This window comes from Peromyscus californicus, unplaced genomic scaffold (genome assembly GCF_007827085.1).
Source record: "Peromyscus californicus insignis strain IS unplaced genomic scaffold, ASM782708v3 Scaffold_6__1_contigs__length_162567912, whole genome shotgun sequence".
NCBI classification, from domain to species: domain Eukaryota; kingdom Metazoa; phylum Chordata; class Mammalia; order Rodentia; family Cricetidae; genus Peromyscus; species Peromyscus californicus.
Genome location: NW_026294584.1, coordinates 138,871,606 through 138,890,579, shown reverse-complemented (window position 1 = coordinate 138,890,579; position 18,974 = coordinate 138,871,606). Strand labels below are relative to the sequence as shown.

The window sequence follows — 18,974 nt, the reverse complement described above, 5'->3', positions numbered from 1 at the left end:
CAGACGTTAAGAGCACAGCCTGCCTCTTCCAGAGTTCAAGGTCAATTCCCAGCAACCACATGGTGGCTCACAACCATTTGTAATGAGGTCTGGTGCCCTCTTCTGGCCTGGCAGAACACTGTATACACAAATAAATCTTTTTTTTTTTGGTTTTTCGAGACAGGGTTTCTCTGTAGCTTTGTGCCTTTCCTGGAACTCGCTTTGGAGACCAGGCTGGCCTCGAACTCACAGAGATCCGCCTGGCTCTGCCTCCCGAGTGCTGGGATTAAAGGCGTGCGCCACCACCGCCCGGCAATAAATAAATCTTTTAAAAAAAATTAAAAAAAAAAAGACATCAAAAGGTTAAGCCAGTCAGATGCAGTGGTACATCTTTGTCAGCTTAGGAAGATGAGGCAGGAGGTTCTCAAGTCCAAGGCTAGCCTGAGCTACATATTGAGGTCCTCTCAAAAAAATAAAGGAGCTGGGGCTGTATAGCTCATTGGTAGAGTGTTTACCTACTACTCTTTTGTTTTGTTTTTTGTTTTTCGAGACAGGGTTTCTCTGTGTAGCTTTGGAGCCTGTCCTGGAACTCACTCTGTAGACCAGGCTGGCCTCGAACTCACAGAGATCCGCCTGTCTCTGCCTCCCGAGAGTGCTGGGATTAAAGGCGTGCACCACTACCGCCCGGCTTTACCTACTGCTCTTAAGACCATGATTTTGGTCCCTGATACCACCACCCTGTGTAGTAAGTACCCACTTGAGCTGGTAAAGAAGGGTCAACATGTTGGAGTCTCTTGCCTCCAGGTCTGATAAAAGCATGAGTTCGATCCCTGGGCCCACGTGGAATGAGAGAACTGACTCCTGCAGATTATCCCTTGATTGTATGTGTGTGTATGTCGGGGGGGTGCATAAATAAATAAATGTAATAGATTAAAAACAAGCAGAAGTCTGAAGGCAGAGTAGCAGATGGTCCACACAGATTAGAGCATGCCTAGTCTGGTTTTTTCCTTTGCTTGTTATATTTGTGTTTTTAGCATTTTAATTTAATATAAATAAGTGTTTGCCTGCATGTGTGTCTGGGTACCGCATGTGTGCGTGGGCGGTGCCTGCAGAGGCCAGAAGAGGGCATCAAATCTCCTGGAACTGGGTGAAGTAAGTCATGAGCTACCATGTGAGTGCTGGGAATCAAATCTGGGTCCTCTGCAAGAGCTGCCTATGCTCTTATTCAGGACTCATCTCTCGACCCTACAAACCTTTATATTTTAAAAATAAAGTAGGAATGAGCTTACAAAGTAGAGGGCGTCCGTGAGCTTTTTCTTGCTAGTCTTGCTCTCACCTGAGAGAGATTGCTCCCCACCCCACCCCACCCCCTGCTCGTTCTTGTTCAGTTTGGGGTTTTGGAGCCAGGGTTTCCTGTAGCCCTGGCTGGCCTGGAACTTACTGTGTAGGTAAAGGTGACCTTGAATTCCTGGTCCTCTTCTTAATGGGATTACAGGCATGGGCCATCATACAAACCTACAGGATCTTGCTATATAGCAGAGACTGACCTGGAACTCCTTGTGTAGTGTTTTATTGAATACTGTTAGAGATCAGAAATTTCCAGAGGCTGGAGAATGGTTCAGTCGTTAAGAGCGCATACTACTCTTGCATAGGACCCAAGTCCAGTTGGATTCCTAGCCCCTTATAACTGTGATTTCAGCTCCATAAGGACTTGATGATTGGCACCTGCGTTCCCTTGAACATGCCCACACACAGATGCACACATAGCTGCAGAAAAATAACCCAAGAAAACCTGGTGAAATCCATACATAAAAAAGGCTACTAAACATCGTAAGTAGTAAGAAAATGTTTTCTACTTAGATGAACTTAGTCTAACAGGTGAGTAGGACAGTTTAGGGATATATAAAGTGTTGTTACTGCTCCGAAACAAATCAGCCTCAACTTAGGGGCTTAAGGCAGCCTGTTAGCTAGGGACGTAGTGCACACCTGTAATCCTGGCATTTGTGGTGCTGAGGTTGAACTGCTGCAAGTTTGGGGCCAGCCTGGGCTGCGTTGTACCAGGCTACCCAGGTCTATGTAGCAAGTCCTTCCCTGTCACAAAACAAATCCTTAGCATATTGTCTTTGATTGTATGATTAAAAAACTGGGTAGAGCTGAGCTGAATTCTTGCTTTGGGCTTTCCCACAAGGCTATAATTTAGGTGTGAGCTATTGGGCTGATTGTAACTCAGTGGTGGCACTCTCGTCTGTCATGGGTTTGATCGCCAGGACCACAAAAGGAAAAGGCGTTAAATAAGGCCACGGTTCTCTAAGACTCAAATGTGGTCGGCAGGAGTCACTTGATGGGTGACTGTACTGAGGGCCTTACCAGGACACTCACCGATGGTTAGTGGCCACTCAGGTCACCCTCACCATCATAACAAGAACCAAAAAGACTACACCAGCAAGATGAAGTCACAGGGAGTGGCAGTCCATCATTTCCACCACTGGGCCATCCAGCCTGTGCTCAAGAGGGTGGGAGTTTTTGACACGGTGAGCCTAGAAGAGAGCAGAGAAGGCTGGCAGCCATGATGGGAATTGCCCAGCAAAGGCAGTTTCTGTGGCATTGTTTCCAAGTCACCAGCGGGGAATCCCTGTGCAAGCTGGGCAGTGCTAGTGCACACCTCTAATCCCAGCACTTGGGGGCAGAGACAGTCAGATCTCAAAATGCATTTGAAATAGAGCAATTGCCAGGTGGTAGTAGTGCATGCCTTTAATCCCAGCACTCGGGAGGCAGAAGCAGGCAGATCTCTGAGTTCGAGGCAAGCCTGGTCTACAGAGTGAGTTCCAGGCCAGCCAGGACTGTTACACAGAGAAACTCTGTCTTAAAAACAACCTTTGTGCCCGTTTCTATCAAATTAGTTTATATAAGTTTTTTTTTTTTTTTTTTTTTTTTGGTTTTTCGAGACAGGGTTTCTCTGTGTAGTTTTGGTGCCTGTCCTGGAACTCACTCTGTAGCCCAGGCTGGCCTCAAACTCACAGAGATCCACCTGCCTCTGCCTCCCGAAGGCTGGGATTAAAGGCATTCACCACCACCACCACCACCACCACCACCACCACAACCACCCCGCTTATATAAGTTTTAAAAGGGCCTTTGAGATGGCTTAGTGGATAAACCTCCCTCAGGTTATCCTCTGACTTCATAGGCTCATGTGTTCATAGCATGAACATGTCCAGGTATGTCCACATACACTAAATATGTGAAAATCTCTGAATGTGTTTTCTGCACTCTTCGTGGCTCGCAGTTCTAAGCCGTGAAGTCCTGGGTATGAAGCATTCTTGCTCAGCAGGATGACAGTGTGGACTAACTGAAGGCTGACACCTCGGGGCTCTGGATAACAGAGAAAGGCCCCACCACCGTCTGGGAGGATAGGCAAAGGTGAAGCTGAGCATGCATGCGCAAAGTGAGCAAGACAGAACTTGTCCTTTGATGTCCTCCAGTGTGTGGTTATAAACTGAAGGGTTATGAGCTGAGAAATAGTGGATGAGGTAAAGTGGTTGACCCAGAAAGCCACATCTTGCCTGAGGTTAAAAAGAAAAAAAGGAAAAACAAAAAGGATATGGCTTTAAAACAAACCAGAAGCTGAAGTAGGAGTAAACTGATGAGGAGGTAAGGCTCCATCCTAGGAAGAAGAGCAGGGCTGGTTCCTGGATGCAGGGCGGTAGCCTGCAACCCACTGCTCCGCCAAATGTGAGATACACGGGGCAGGATATAGTCTTTTTTTTTTTTTTGTCAAGACACTTAGTAAATACGTATTGACTGAAATGCCTGAAATAATACAAAATATGTTTGTGTTAAGAATTCTGGGCATTGGGCCGGGCGGTGGTGGCGCACGCCTTTAATCCCAGCACTCGGGAGGCAGAGCCAGGTGGATCTCTGTGAGTTCGAGGCCAGCCTGGACTACCAAGCGAGTTCCAGGAAAGGCGCAAAGCTACACAGAGAAACCCTGTCTCGAAAAACCAAAAAAAAAAAAGAATTCTGGGCATTGGAGTTTGGGGTGATTTGTCTCTTTGCCTGAAGCTGTTTTCTGGAGCTAGAGAAATGACTTAGTGGTTAAGAAGAGCATTTGTTCCTTTTGCTGAGGACCCAGGTTTGGTTCTTAGCATCCACACAACATCTAACAACTTCCCCTAGCTCCCCAACCCCCCATAACTCCAGTTCCAGGGGACTTACTGCCTTCTTCTGGCCACTGTGGGCACTGCGTACACATGGTGAACAGACATTAAAACAAATACATCTTTGGGGTCAATAAGTACATCACTCTGTCGTTGGACTTAGAAGCCGAGCTGTGGCCCAGCAAGTCAAGCTTAGCAGCTATACTCAATAAGCTGGTTAAAAGAACCAAGTTGCCGGGCGGTGGTGGCGCACGCCTTTAATCCCAGCACTCGGGAGGCAGAGCCAGGCGGATCTCTGTGAGTTCGAGGCCAGCCTGGGCTACCAAGTGAGTTCCAGGAAAGTCGAAAAGCTACACAGAGAAACCCTGTCTTGAAAAACCAAAAAAAAAAAGAACCAAAAAAAGAACCAAGTTAATAGTGGAAACAGGAAAAAAGACTTATTCAGTATGGCTACTCTGGGAAAAGGGATGAAGAGACCCAGTGGCCACCCCACTGTCCCAGTCCACCTTATAAGTGGAGATTAAGGTTTAAGTGGAGGGCCAGACCATGCCTATCTAAGCAACCTAGGTCAGGCTGGCACTTCTTTTTTATAAATAAAATTTTTAACATAATTATGCCTCATTTATTTGGATATTACATAAGGTTGCTTTTGTATTACAGTGTCAAAATTGAGTGTTGGGTCTATAAAACCCAACATATTTATTATCTGGCCACAGAAGCTTGCCAATCCCTACCTACAACCACTAAAAATATGTATGCAGAGAGGTGATGAAATAACACAGGGGAATTTAATGATAAAAATCAGTACATTACTTCCAGGGTGCAGTAATACAGGCCTGTAATCCCAACACTTAGGAGGCAGAGGCAGGAATATCGCTAATCTGGGCTCCATAATGAGACCCTGTCTCAAATAACAAAATAAAGGGGTGGAGAAATGGCTGAAGTGATTAAGAGCATGTGCTGCTCCTCCAGAGAACTCAGGTTCTGTTCCCAGCACCCACATCAGGCAGCTCACAAGCACCAGCTCAAGGGATCCAATGCCTGTGTCACCTGCAGGCACCTGCGCTCACAAGCAGACACACCACACACACCTAAACGTAATTAAAAATAATAAAATGGAATGCTAAAGAACATTCAAGTGAATCAACCTGGACAGTGGTAACGGGAAGTACAAATATGAAGAAGCACCAACTACAGAGAGAAATAAGTCAAACATATTAATAGCTCTTAAAAATAAGTCACCTACCTACACATTCCAATTAAAACAGAACTCATCAAAACAAACTTTAAATTTTCAACCATACGCTATTTCCAAAAATCCTACAGTGAGTTAAAAGTAAAAGACTAGGAAAATATACCACCAAACTCTAACAAAGTAAGTTAAATTGGGACCAGCAAGATGGCTCAGCTAATAATGGGGCTTTTGCCAAACTTGATGTCCCGTTTGATCCCTAGGAGTCCTGAAAGTTATCTTCTGGCGCGCGTGCGCGGGCACACACACACACACACACACACACACACGCACACACACACGCACACACGCGTGCACATGCATGGGCAAGAGCACACATATACACAATAAATGAAAAACATTTTAATTAAGGAGCACAAGAGGTGACTCGGGATATGAATGACCGTGAGGACATGACTGATCCTAGGGTTTGCTTGAGGAGAAGGGTTTTATTGTAGATGTGAGGGAGAGTTCAGCCAGAGGCATCTGGAAGGGTCCTGACTGAGCTGGCCTTGAGGGTGAGAGGGCTTGGTGGACCAAGAGAGGGGCCAAGGGCCAAGAAGTCAAGAGAGATTGTGTGAGCAAAATGGCCAGTTTATATAGAAATCAGAGGCTGGGGGTGGGTAAGGGAAGCCAGCGGGAGCGGGGTGGGCAGTGCTGGGAGGGGCCACAGGGACTGAGTGAGACTGGTCCCATGTTCCTTTGGGACTTGACAGAGTACTGGCTGTTCTTCCAAAGGCTCAATTCCAAGCACCCGCTTGGCAGCTCCAGGGCAATCTGATGCCCCCTTTTGGTCTCCACAGGCACCAGCTCTCACACATTTGGTGTGTAGACTTAGAGTCAGACAAAATACCCATATACACATAAAATAATAAAATACTTAAAATTTTTTTCAATAAAAAATTGGTTGTAGTATTATCAGTAACAGATAAAAGGGGACATTACATATGATAAAAAAAAAAAAAAAGCTTTCCAAGAAAACAGTCTGTAAATGTAAATGTTATGTCTAACTATAGAGCTTCAAGCCATAGGAAGACAGATCTTAAGGGAGACATGGGTAGCTGCAAATACAATTGAAAGTATCTGTTATGAAGGGTCCTCCAAGTCCACACATAACCCATCCAGATACCAAATTCTCAGCACAAAAGAAATGTATTACCCCCAGAGAGATGGGAGATGGTGGGGGAGGGGCTCCCTCTGGATCAGGTGAAGGCAGCAGCAGGTGTCTGTAAAGGAGTGGTTTTGGTTTTGGTTTTCGGTTTTTTGAAACAGGGTTTCTCTGTGTAGCCTTGGCTGTCGTGGAACTTGCTCTATAGACCAGGCTATAGACCTTGAACTAATATCCGCCTGGCTCTGCCTCCCGAGTATTGGGATTAAAGGCACAGGACACCACTGCCCAGCTGCAGGAGTGGTATTTAAGGAGAAAAGGGCAAGTCCGTGTTAGGATGGGTTGGAAAGTCCTGATTAGACATGTAAATCAGTGTGGCCAAATAATGAATCTAGAATGCTGGACCTTGGTATTTTGATCGTTGGACCTTGTTTTAGGCATAAGGAAGTGGCCAAATAAAGGAGTAGACTTTGGTGGCTAGCTGTGGGAATGTAATCTAACAGTTTAGCAAGGGGGAGAGAAGAGGAGGGAGCAAGACCTGCTGGCACCACGTTAGCCATGCCCGGGTCTGTTAGAGAGCCCTTCCTGATGCCCGGGTCTGTTAGAGAGCCCTTCCTGATGCCCGGGTCTGTTAGAGAACCCTTCCTGATGCCCGGGTCTGTTAGAGAGGCCTTCCTGTTACACTTAGCTTTGGCTGTCAACTTGACACAGACCTGGAGTAGCCTGGGAAGAGGGAGCCTCAGCTGCAGAGTTGCCAGGATCAGACTGGCCTGTGACTATAGCCCTGAGGCATTTTCTTAATTGCTGGTAGAGGTCGGAAGGCCCGTCCCACTGTGGGTGGAGCCATCCTTAGGTATGTGGGCCTGGCCTGGGCTGTAAGAAAGGTAGCTTGCTCTGGAAAGCAAACCAGGAGTGCTGTCCCACGCTCAGTTCCTGCCTCCAGGTTCCTGCTTGAGCTTCTGCTTTGGCTGCGCTTGATGGAGAACTCTAACCTGTAAGCTGAAGTGAACCTTTTCCTTCCCCAAGTGGGACTGGTCAGAGTACTTGTCACAGCCACATAAATCAACTAGAATAGCACCAAACCTCAGTCATCAGCAACTAAACAAACAGCAAGATATAGAACTGACCAGTTCCTCCAACTAGCAGGATCGAACTGACACTTAGCGAACATTCTGAGGCTGGAGAGATGCTCAGCAATTAAAGGCACTGACTGCTCCTCCTGAGGACCCAGGTTCAATTCTCAGCTCACACATGGTGCTCAGAATTGTCTGTAACTCCAGTTCCAGGGGATCTGATGCTCCCTTCTGATCTCCATGGGCAACAGGGACACATATGGTGCCCAGATATACTATGTAGCAAAATACTCATACACATAACTTCTTTTTAATTTTAAAAGGGTCAGATGTGAGCCGGGCGGTGGTGGCGCACGCCTTTAATCCCAGCACTTGGGAGGCAGAGCCAGGCGGATCTCTGTGAGTTCAAGGCCAGCCTGGGCTACCGAGTGAGTTCCAGGAAAGGCGCAAAGCTACACAGAGAAACCCTGTTTCGAAAAACCAAAAAAAAAAAAAAAAAAAAAAAAAAGGGTCAGATGTGGTGCTGTACATGTTTAATCCCAGCATTCAATAGGCAGTGGCAGGCAGATCTATGAGTTTGAGGTCAGCCTGGTCTATGTAGTTATAGGCCAGCCATGGCTACATAGTGAGACCCTGTCTCAAAAAACAAAAACAAAACCACCACCAATAAATAAAATAAATAAATAAATAAATAAATAAATAAATAAAAATAAAAATAAAAAAAGAGAAAAAATTGCCCTCAGCATAGCAGAATACACACTTTTTTCAAATATACATGGGACAATTAGTAAGACCAATTATATCCTGTTTTGTAAATCTCAACAAATTTAAAATAAATGCTACGGAGCTGGGAATGTAATCTAGTTGACAGAGTGCTTGCCTGGCTTGTACAAAGCCCTGGGCTCAGTCCCCAGTGCCATATAAAGCTGGATGTGGTTGCATACACACCTGTAATCCCAGCACTCAGCCGAGAAGGTATGAGGATCAGAATTTTAAGGTCACCCTTGCCTGCATAGAGAGTGCAAGGCTAGCCTGGGCTACATGATACCCAGTCTCTAGGTAAATAAGCAAACAGGGCTGGGAATGTATCTTAGTTCTAGAGCGCATAGCAGGACTTGGTGATGACGCCTGTGTTCTCAGTATTCATCGGGCTCAGGTACCAGATTGCCACTTACTGGAGGTCAGTCTGGACTACAGAATAAGACCCTCTCAAAAAAAAAAAAAAAAACCAAAAAATTAAAAAGCAGTAGAGTGCTCACCTAGCATACCCAAGATGGGGGGTTCAACCCAGTGCTATAAAACAAGTGCTGAGGTAAGTAAGAGCTAGCGTGTCAGCATGTCATGTGCATTTGTAGTTCAAGTCTAACCTAGGCTACATATTGAGATCGTATTTCAAAACAATACATGTTTCTCTCTCCCTCCCTCCCTCTCTCTCTCTCTCCCTCCCTCCCTCCCTCCCTCCCTCCCTCCCTCTCTCTCTCTCTCTCTCTCTCTCTCTCTCTCTCTCTCTCTCTCTCTCTCTTCCCAAAGAGGCCAGAGGATGTTGGATCCCGTGGAGCTACAGTTCAAGCAGTTAGCTGTGAGTCACCCAGTGTGGGTGCTGGCATCTGACCTTTGCTCCTCTGCCATGGCTTCTGAACTTTGGTCCTCTGCAAAAGCAGCAAGTGCTCCTAACTCCTGAGCCGTCTCTCCAGCCCCCAGGCCTTGAGCGAGCTTTTGATTTTCCTGTTTCTGCCTCCTGAGTAGCTGAGATCACAGTCTTTCAATTCTGAGATTGTTGTGTATATCATCAATTCCGTCCCTTCTAAACTGGGAATAAGTCTGTCCCTTCCTACTATAACCTCTGTGAACTGGCGTTTATTCCCATGGAAAATTCAGGATGGCAATTCTCTATATACATTTTGCTGGGCTGGAATCCGGGCCTTGAACAAACCAGGCAAGCCCTCTGCCGACTGGACTGCACCCTCAGTCCCAGGAGGTCTGCCTAAATCCCTAGTGGTGTGGCTCTGCTTCTCCCACCAAACCATCTCCACCTCATTGTCCCCTTGACCTTCATGCTATCTCTGCTCATCTTTTAGAGCCCCAACCACAGCCCCAGAACACTTTTCTTTTTCTTTTTTTTTTTGGTGTTTAGAGACAGGGTTTCTCTGTGTAGCTTTGGAGCCTGTCCTGGAACTCACTCTGTAGACCAGGCTGGCCTCGAACTCACAGAGATCCGCCTACCTCTGCCTCCCGAACCGCCTGGCTCCCTAACACTTTCCTAGGCCCCTCATCCTCTCTCTTCCTTCAACCCCCTCAGTCACGTGGTCTGCCTCCTGGCTGGAGGACACTGCCACTACTGTCACTGAAGATGATGGCGCAGAACCTGCAACCCCTCCATGTGGCAGGGAACAGGCAAGAAGGGTGGATGCTGATGGCAGGAGAAGGGAGAAGGGCCACTCTACACCCAGCCAAGAGATGGCACATTCGGGGGAAGAACGTTAAAGGGCAGAGGAAGGGCGAGGAGCTCCGAACAGTCTAACTCCCCACTCTTAGGGGTACCCATAGGGCCTTAGGCAGGGGCCAGCAGCATTCAGTAGGGCAGATCCCTCAAGGTAACTTCCTGTCAAGCAGGGCCAGCTCTGTCTCCACCACTGGTTCTAAGGATGAGACAACATTGTGTGGGAAAACAGCCACACAAGGTCCCTTCTCTGGGCCCCAGCTGGGGGCTCGTTTCCTTCAGTGCCCGGGGCCTATGATGCCATATTTCCCCATCTTCATCCCTTCTCCCACACAGCGTCTCTCATCTCTTGCCCCGCCTATCAGAAGACCTTGTGATATAAAAGAGCAAGAGGTAGTTGGGTGTGGCGGTACATGCGTCTAACCTCAGCTCCACAGGGAAACTGAGATAGGAGGGTGAGTTATAGGCTTCATAGCAGGAACTTACCTCAAAAAAGACAGCAAGAAAGGGCTGGAGATGCAGCTTAGTGAGAGAGCCCCTGGCTTGACAGGAACGGCCTGAGGGAAGGGGTCCTTGCCCTTTTGGCTCCCTCAGTCCTGGACCTCAAGAGCAGGGCTTGTCTTGACATGTGTAACTAAGAAGACTTAAAATATATGAGCTGACCTGGGAGTGGTGGCGCACACTTTTAACCCCAGCACTCGGGAGACAGAGGCAGGCGGATCTGTGAGTTCAAAGCCAGCCTAGGCTACATAGTGAGTTCTAGAACATCCAGGGCTATGTAGAGAGACCCTGTCTCAAAAAAATAAAATAGATAAACAGATAAATAAATAAAATCTGAACTGACAGCACAGACTATTGGATTTAATTTAGTTTAGTTTCTTTTGAGACATTATGTAGCCCGGGCTGGCATCCAGGTACTACAATATGTAGCCCAGGCTGGTCATGATTCACAGCTCTTCCTCAGCCTCCTAGAATTACCGGGCCCCTCCTGCAGGCCGGTTCCTGATTCTCCAGGTAACGGCATCTATACGACTTGGACACAGAGTAAAGGAAGATGGAGAACTGGGGCAGTGATGGAAGGAAAGAGAAAAAAATCCAAACCACAGCAGAGCAGAGCCAAAACACTTGTTTCCACTTGCCACTGCAGGGGGTGCCGAGACATGGAGGAAGCCAAAGATGATGGTTCCCAGCTGGGGGAATGATTTCCGATAATTTCCAGTTTGTGTCTGAAGTGTTTGAGGAGCTCTGAGGGGAGTGGAGGCCGAGAGAGTAGCAGGGAGCACCAGAGGGTAATAGAAACATCAGAGCAGGATGTGACTTGGTATCTCCTAAGCTGTGTCGTTTGAGTCCACTCACAGTCCTGAGGTGTGACTCCAGGAATCCAGGCCTCCAGTGTCTAGAAAAGCCCTCAGGGGACTAGAGCTGAGAGATGAAGAGCCTGTTAGCATCATTGGCTTGGCTAGGTCTTGCTCATTACTGACTGCACTCCTCTGCATTGTTCTGCTTGGTCTCACACCCAGGACCAGCCTCTTCTGACCTATACTTTTCAGGGGTGGGGCCAGACCTGAGTATGTCTACCCAGTGTCTGGGGCTGAGAGGGAGCTGTTGCAGGGAGACGAAGCCAAGATGGAGAGCTGGCCAGCATTCCTCAGGAGAGTCTCCTTTCATCCTTCCTTCCTTCCTTCCTTCCTTCCTTCCTTCCTTCCTTCCTTCCTTCCTTCCTTCCTCCCTCCCTCCCTCCCTCCCTCCCTCCCTTTCCTTCCTTCCTTCCTTCCTTCCTTCCTTCTTTCTTTTACAGAGAGAGAGTTCCAAGACAGCCAAGGGCTACACAAAGAAACCGCCTTGGGGGAAAAAATGAGAGAGACTGACTCTTGGCATAGTCCTGGCTTTCCTGGAACTCATTCTGTAGTCCAGGCTGGCCCCAAACTCCCAGAGATCCACTGCCTCTTCCCCCGAGTGCTGGGATTAAAGGTGTGCACCACCACTTTCCTGATCTTTAGCTCTCCCTCACTGTGATCGCAGAGGTGAGGTGCTGGGGGGACCCAGAACGGCTAGTTCTTCTGGAACTCAGTCCCCTCCTGGCACCCTGTGTCCTATAACATGTCCCTGCTGAGCACCTACAATCACATGGCTCAGGCTGAAGCAAGGTGATCATGACCAACCCTAGAGCAGGGACCAGGGGAACATCAGTTCCATTAGGGCTGGGGCTGTAGCTCAGTGGTAGGACACTTGACTAGCATATGTGAGGAAGCCCAGCTCCCATCCCCAGCACTACAGAAACAATTCATCTATATACCTGAAAACCAGGACGTGAACGAGAGTGTGAAACATTGGTTGTAGCACTTAGATTGAAGCCAGGGTCCTTGCCCTGCTCTAGTCCATCCATAACTACACTTAAAAGCTGGCTGTAGTAGCTCAAGCCTGGAATTCTAGCACCTGGGAGGATCAGAAGTTCAAGGTCATCTTCGGCTCCACATTGAGTTCAAGCCCAGCCTGGGCTATATGAGATCCCAGCCCACAAAACAAACGAACAGAAAGAACACTGGAATGTGGACACAGTACTATAATGCAGAGAGAGGCCAGGCATGAAGTTCATCCTGAGATTTCTTACAGTTGGAAGGTAACTAGTAATTGAGGCCCAGGTAAGTGCAAAACTTGCCCAAGACCAAGTTAGTAGACTGGCCTGGGGGCCAAGCCTCTGGTCTTCAACCCTAGCTAACCATGAGAGCTGCTTCTGCACCTGAAGGACGTGCCTCCCACCCACGTCAGGGTTTCTACCGTACAGCTTCAGGACCCAGGCGATGCCGCTGCCCTACAGGCAGCCATCTTCACCAGCCCTCTAACCAGATTAGTGACTGTTCTGAGCCTGAATGTTGGGCTCAATTTCATCTCTCTGCTTCTTGGCCAACTAGACAATCCCTAATTCACTGGAATCTATTTGTCTATCAGTCATAGGGAATCTTTTCTTCTCTGAGAGGGCCCAGAACTTTAAGGTCCTTTTACTGTGGATGTTTTTGTTTTTGGTTTTTTGAGATAGGGTTCTTACTATGCAACCCTGGCTGGCCTCAACTGTGAAGACCCACCTCTCTCTGCCTTCAGATGCTGGGATTAAAGGCATTCACCACAACTATGTCTGGCTCTATATTTTGGCTTTTTTTTTTTTTTTTTTTTTTTTTTTTTGAGACAGGGCTTCTCTGTGTAACAGTCCTAGCTGTACTGGAACTCTTTGCTCTGTAGACCAGGCTGGTCTTGAACTCACAGAGATTCACCTGCCTCTGCCTCCCAAGCGCTGGGATTAAAAGCGTCAGCCACTACCACCCGGCTATATTTTGGCTTTTATCAGCAGAAAAATAACTGAATAGAAGAAATCTGAAATGCTTCCAGGCATGGTGGTACATGCCTATAATCCCACCACTTGAGAGGCAGAGGCAGGAGGATCAGGAATTTAAGGTCGTTCTTAGTTACAGCCAATCTGGTACTGTAAGAGACCCTGTCTGCAGAAGAAAATAAAACAAAGCACACGGGAAACCTGGCTTGGGGACATAGCTCAGTGGCAGAGTGCTTGCCTAGCATGCAGGAGGGACAGAGTGACCCATTTGGCTGCAAAGCAAGAGTGAGCATGCTGAGAAATGTGAGCTCCCCCATCCTCCAGACTGCTCCGGTTCCAGCTGACCTTCTCCACTGCTCTCCTTCCCTGGCTCGACTTCTCAGCATCTGGGGTTGATGAGTCTGAGGAAGGCTGACCCCCAGTCCTCCTGTCTTGAAGACTTGTATAAGGTTACCTGTCCGAGTGTCTGCCCAAAGGAGGGCTGGCCCACTCCATAGGCTACACCCTGTACCCTAGTGTGACCCTGGAGTGAAGTTAGTCAGATGCAAGGGAGAGGGCGATCAAGTGGCCCCACCTGCTGAGCGGCCACAGCTCCATGCTCAGGGCTGAGGCTGAGCGGCCACAGCTCCATGCTCAGGACTGAGGCTGAGTGGCCACAGCTCCATGCTCAGGACTGAGGCTGAGCGGCCACAGCTCCATGCTCAGGACTGAGGCGCTGCTCTGGTTGTTTGAGGGATTGAGAGTGGCCACCACAGGTTCATATATTTAAATGTTCGGTTCCCAGTTGTGATGGAGTTTAGGAAGGATTAGGAGGAGGGTCACTGGATTTGAGCTTTCAAAAGCCCAGGCTCTTCCCAGTCTCCCTGTCTGCCTCCTGCTTGGAGGTCAGACGTGAGCTCTCAGCTCCTGCGGCAGCACCATGCCTGCCTGCCTGCCTCATGTCCCCACCATGGTGGTCCTGGACTCACCTGAGACTGTAAGCAAAACCCCAGTTAAATGTTTTCTTTTATAAGCTGCCTCGGTCATGGTGTTTCACCACAGCAACAGAAACCCTAAGAGAGCTGGGCCGCAGCGGAGCCAAGAGGAGAGGTGACTAGGGTGTGGGAGGTTGAACTAGGAAGAACGAAGGCACAACCAGAAGTTACTTTTTCCCATTCTCCTTTATTCCATAAACACCTAGTTACAAGTTGCACAAATCATTTCTTTTTATAAAGGCAGAGAAGGGTATAGGAAAGTGTTTTTTGTGATGTGGGGTGGGAAAAGGGACAGAGTTGGGAACCAGTCCACTCCCTCCACAGCCGTCAGGGGACTATGGCATCTGCAGTGGGGCTCTGAGGAAGAGGTGGGCAAGGGTCCAGGGGAGCGGAGGGAGGCGATCCCTAAACCCAGAGCTTGCCCCCCAAAACCTTCAACGCGTGGGAGGGGCTCAGGGAAGATGAGGCGGCTTGGAGAGGGAGCGGCAGAATGAAGAAAACTCAAGTTAGTGGATACGATGGGCGGGGTCATCATGGTGAGGGGCTACAAGACGGAAAAAGTGGGTAAGGGGGGCAGTAAAAGGTTCTCCCTGAGACCCCCAGGGAGAGGTGGGGGCCAGCTTGCCTGTTAAGTTAATATTAAATTGGGGTGGAGGTTGGAAAGGACAACGTTATTTCATGGGATGATCTCAGCCTCTCAGCCTGTACCTGGAGAAGAAAAGATGAGTGTGTCAGGTGGAGAAGGGACGCAGAGGCCTGGGGTCTGGGCTACTCGTCCTGCCACTCAGAGGGAGCACATTTCTCCTCCAATGACAGCTAAGCTACACTACCAAAGGCATGACTAGCCGGGAACCCAAAAGGCACCCAGGCCTGCCACCCAGCTTCCTCGGGTCTGTCAGCTTTCCATTCCTCCCTTCAGGCACTTACAAGAGAAGCTGAGAGCCTGGGGCCTTCACCAGTCATAGCGACGGGACTGTCGGGAGGGGGAGTCCTCAGGGCCCTGGATAGCCAGGCGGGGGGGTCCCTCGGCCCTTCGTCCCCCACCCACAGATGCCTCATGTCGTCGAAATTCCAGAGGACGCTGCTGCCTGAATCGGGATGTCTCCCTTCGCCATTCATCATCGAATGCTGCTGCCTCACCTAAGGAAGACACAGTGCCGACATGGAGGCCGTGAGCCTCAGCCTTCCAAAAATCAGGGGCAAAGGTTGAGATCATGTATGTCAGAACAGGAGGCAAGCCTGAGGTCCATCTACTGGAGACGGACACCAGCAGTGACACACCCCATGGGAATTTAACAAAGCCACTCATCTAGAGAGATGAAGTAAAGGCTGGAATGAGAAAAAAAAATCACTGATCCAGATACGGCAGAGTATCAACACTTGACTTCAGTCACAGGATCTGCCCCCTCCCTGGCAACACCTGACTCAGCCCTGAAGATGGCAACAAGGCCTAAGCATAGGGCTCACCCACAGCTCTGCCTGAGAGATACCTGTGGGACGGGAAAGAAAGCTATGATCTAGTCCACAGGAACTAGACTTGTGGCTGCTGCTCAGAAGACTCACTTTCATCCAGGTTGATGTAGTCCTGCCGTTCTTCCTGGTCCCCTGTACGGTGATTCCGGGAGCGCTGGAGGATGTGAGCCCTGTCCCGAATGTGATGCCCAATGGACATCTGCTCTAGACCGCTGTCAGAGTCCCGGACAGTCCTCCGTGTCTCCCGGATCTGGGGTGACGACGTGAACACGGGATATTCATCTCACCTCCCAAAGCCCTGGCTATACCACCCATGACCCACTCCCGAGAAAAGATGTCAGGGTTCCTGTGGGTGCCGCTCAATCCTACTTCCTTACTCACCCCGCCTGGGGCAGAGCGCATCTCAGATGTCTCCTGGTAAACTTTCGGGGCACCGTCCCCAGTATTGGAGTAGGAGATGACGGTAGAGGAGGAGAAGGTCTGGCAGTTGCCTCCGGCGGCCATGTGTTCCTGAGGAGGAAAGGGGAGGGTCAGACCGATGAGGGGAAGCTACTCTGTGGAAGGGAGCTCCCTTCAGCTGCTTGTTCTCGCCACATCTTTCTTAAAATATGTGAGAATGGGAAAAACATAACTTCCCCAGTTCCTCACAGCTCAACACTAAGCACACAGGTATGAGAGCAGACACAGGACCCCTGTGCTCTGAATCAATGACTTCATCCAACCCAACCTCTTCACTAGCACACTTCTCCACCCCCTGCCTCAAAGGATGCCGGGTATGGCAGCTGCCACTGAGAACAAGGCCTGGGAAGAATATGGAGCAAGAGTCATACCATGTTCCCAATCATGTCATTCATCATCCCAAACATGTCCATGAAGCCACCAGACTGAGGAAAGAGATGAAAGACAGTCAGGAAAGCCAAGTAGATTCTTTTTTGTTGTTGTTGCTGTTTCCAGACAGGGTTTCTCTGTTGTTTTGGTGCCTGTCCTGGATCTCACTCTGTAGTCCAGGCTGGCCTCAAACTCACAGAGATCCACCTGCCTCTGCCTCCCGAGTGCTGGGATTACAGGCATGCGCCACCACTGCCCGGCAAAAGCCAAGTAGATATGGTGATGCTGTTTTGGAACTACCACCCACCTTAGACTACAGGTCCTTTCTCTTCTTCCTATACTTCTAACCTATACACTCAGCCTCCTCCCTCATAAGCTGCTGGCCACCTCCTCAGGCTCTGTGGCTGCTCTGATCTTTCTTTAGGTGTGTTACCTTATCTTTGGGGAAGTGAGCCAATGTCAATGAATTAAAACCTCTAACATTCGAACAGAGAGAGTCATGAAAGGATCCCAGACTCCATTTCCCTGGCCCTTAGGATGCACCGTCTCCTTAAAAGAACTGCTATACAGTTGTAGTTTCCTCAGTGGCTAAGAACTTCCAGGAGTCAGGAGGAGCCAGCACCAGGATTCCCTTTTTTTTCTGGGTGGTGGTGGGGTGAACATTTTATTATTTTTACATGTATGGGTGTTTTGCCTGCATGTATGTGTACTACATTCATGCAATGCATGGTAGAGGCCAGAAGATGGCATCAGATCCCTGGAGATAAGATAGTTGTGAGCCGCCATGTGGGTGCTGGGAATTGAACCCTGGTCATCTGGAAGAACAGCTAGGTGCTCTTGACTGTGCTCCAGTCCTAGCTCCAGGATTTATACCAAATGGGCTCTGAATGTGTTAACTATCCAAAGAGATTTTGATGCCATCCCTGAGACTACCCCAAAGGGGCACATTTAGAAACAAAGTCTAAGACTGTAGTGTGTGTCTGAAATACACGGGAACAGGAACATAAGGACTCACCATTCCCAACATCCCGAAGGGAGAGACAGCCCCAGCCTACACAAACACATGAGGAACACAAGTTAGAACATTCTACCTTAATACCAAACAAGGCCGGTTCCCCCGCCCCCACCCTTCTCTCAAAAGGAGCCAGACTCCTGACCCCTCTCCTCAGCCTCCCACACAGATCATTTCCTTTTTAAGCTGGTTGTAGGGCAAGAACAACGGCATGCTTTACTAACCACCCTGCATCTCAGGTATGTTCCAACTGTTACCTGCATCCTGCGGCTGGCAGGCCTGGTTGCTGGCATGTTACCATCTGTGATGCTAAGGAAGGGGCTATATCCAAAGCCACCTGACAACATGCGGCTCATATGCTGGCGGTGAATTGCGAAGGGGTCCCTGTGGAGTGAGCATACGATACAGATAGCAAAGAGATCAGGCTGTCAAAACCCAGCCTTCCCCACATCCCCAAAATAAGTCAGGGGCACACAGTGGCACAGACGCCAACTTCCCTCTAACTGAGAGCTGCAGCTGAGTATCCAGCTAGTTCTAACCAGTTCCAGACAGGAACTCGGAGGTCTGTCTGAACTGCTCAGACCTGAAGCAGAGTGCTGGGGGGGGGGGGGGGGGGGGGGGGGGGGGGGGGGGGGGGGGGGGGGGGGGGGAGAGACGGGGGTAGGTTCTCACATCAGGAACATGGGATCTTCAGGCTCCACGTCCCTCATGAAACGGAACATCCTGATCTCAGCTCCAGGGGGCTCCACACTGTGAAGACACGGAGGCTGAGTTCCATGCAGGCGGCCAGACTTCTGCACACCGGCTCAGTGTAGCTACTCTTACACACACTGTCACTGACCCCTCCAAACTCCAGGGAGACCCTTCGGCAGGTGGGCCATACAACCTTTTAGTCCTGAGAGCGAGCGGCTCTCCATGCCCATCTCACGGGTCACGGAATTTTTCCTAAGCCTCTCAGTGTTGGTCCCCCCACCCCCGCGCGCCATCCTCTTCCCCAAGCCATGGTCAGCTCCTCCTCCGACGCCAGGCTCAGACAGGAATCCCGATCGGCGGCCCGCCGCCCCATTAATGACCCCCAACTACTCCGCCTTCTGCTGGTGCCGGCCTCGGCCAGGCCTCCTCGGCCGGCCTCACTGCCCACCGAGCCGGCCGCCGGCTGCCCCTGCCCGTGCCTCCCGCCGAGCGAGCCGGAGAGGGAGGTCCGCTCCCGGGCTCGCCACCCTGCCAAGCGCGCAGGCCGCGGCGCCCCAGCCTCACCGGTCCCCGACTCGGGCTCAGCGGCCCATCCGGCCGGCCTCTTCTCGGGGCGCTGCAGGAGCGGGGTCGCGGCCCGGGACGCAGGGATTGGTCCGCGCGGGAGCTTCTCGCCTCCCG

At 49.8% G+C, this 18,974-nt stretch overlaps 1 protein-coding gene across 1 annotated transcript; it reads right to left on the bottom strand.

Annotated features, from left to right (window-relative positions):
- Window positions 1–14,454: 14,454 nt before the first annotated feature.
- Mlf2 (myeloid leukemia factor 2) lies at window positions 14,455–18,974 on the bottom strand. Its single transcript, XM_052721039.1, has 9 exons — window positions 18,858–18,974; window positions 18,273–18,350; window positions 17,858–17,984; window positions 17,604–17,639; window positions 16,591–16,644; window positions 16,142–16,270; window positions 15,851–16,010; window positions 15,215–15,427; window positions 14,455–14,995 (listed from the first exon to the last, which is right to left on the bottom strand). Exons 2-8 carry the CDS (start codon window positions 18,320–18,322, stop codon window positions 15,240–15,242), a joined length of 744 nt encoding a protein of 247 aa, XP_052576999.1. The 5' UTR covers window positions 18,323–18,350; window positions 18,858–18,974; the 3' UTR covers window positions 14,455–14,995; window positions 15,215–15,239.

Excerpts from the sequence above, each read along its gene's own strand:
- Mlf2 (XM_052721039.1), bottom strand. The coding sequence starts at position 18,322 with ATGTTCCGTTTCATGAGGGACGTGGAGCCTGAAGATCCCATGTTCCTG. Across the intron at positions 16,645-17,603 it reads CCTTCGGGATGTTGGGAATG|TCTGGTGGCTTCATGGACAT; the intron begins GTGAGTCCTTAT and ends CTCTTTCCTCAG. Across the intron at positions 15,428-15,850 it reads CTACATCAACCTGGATGAAA|GTGAGGCAGCAGCATTCGAT; the intron begins GTGAGTCTTCTG and ends TGTCTTCCTTAG.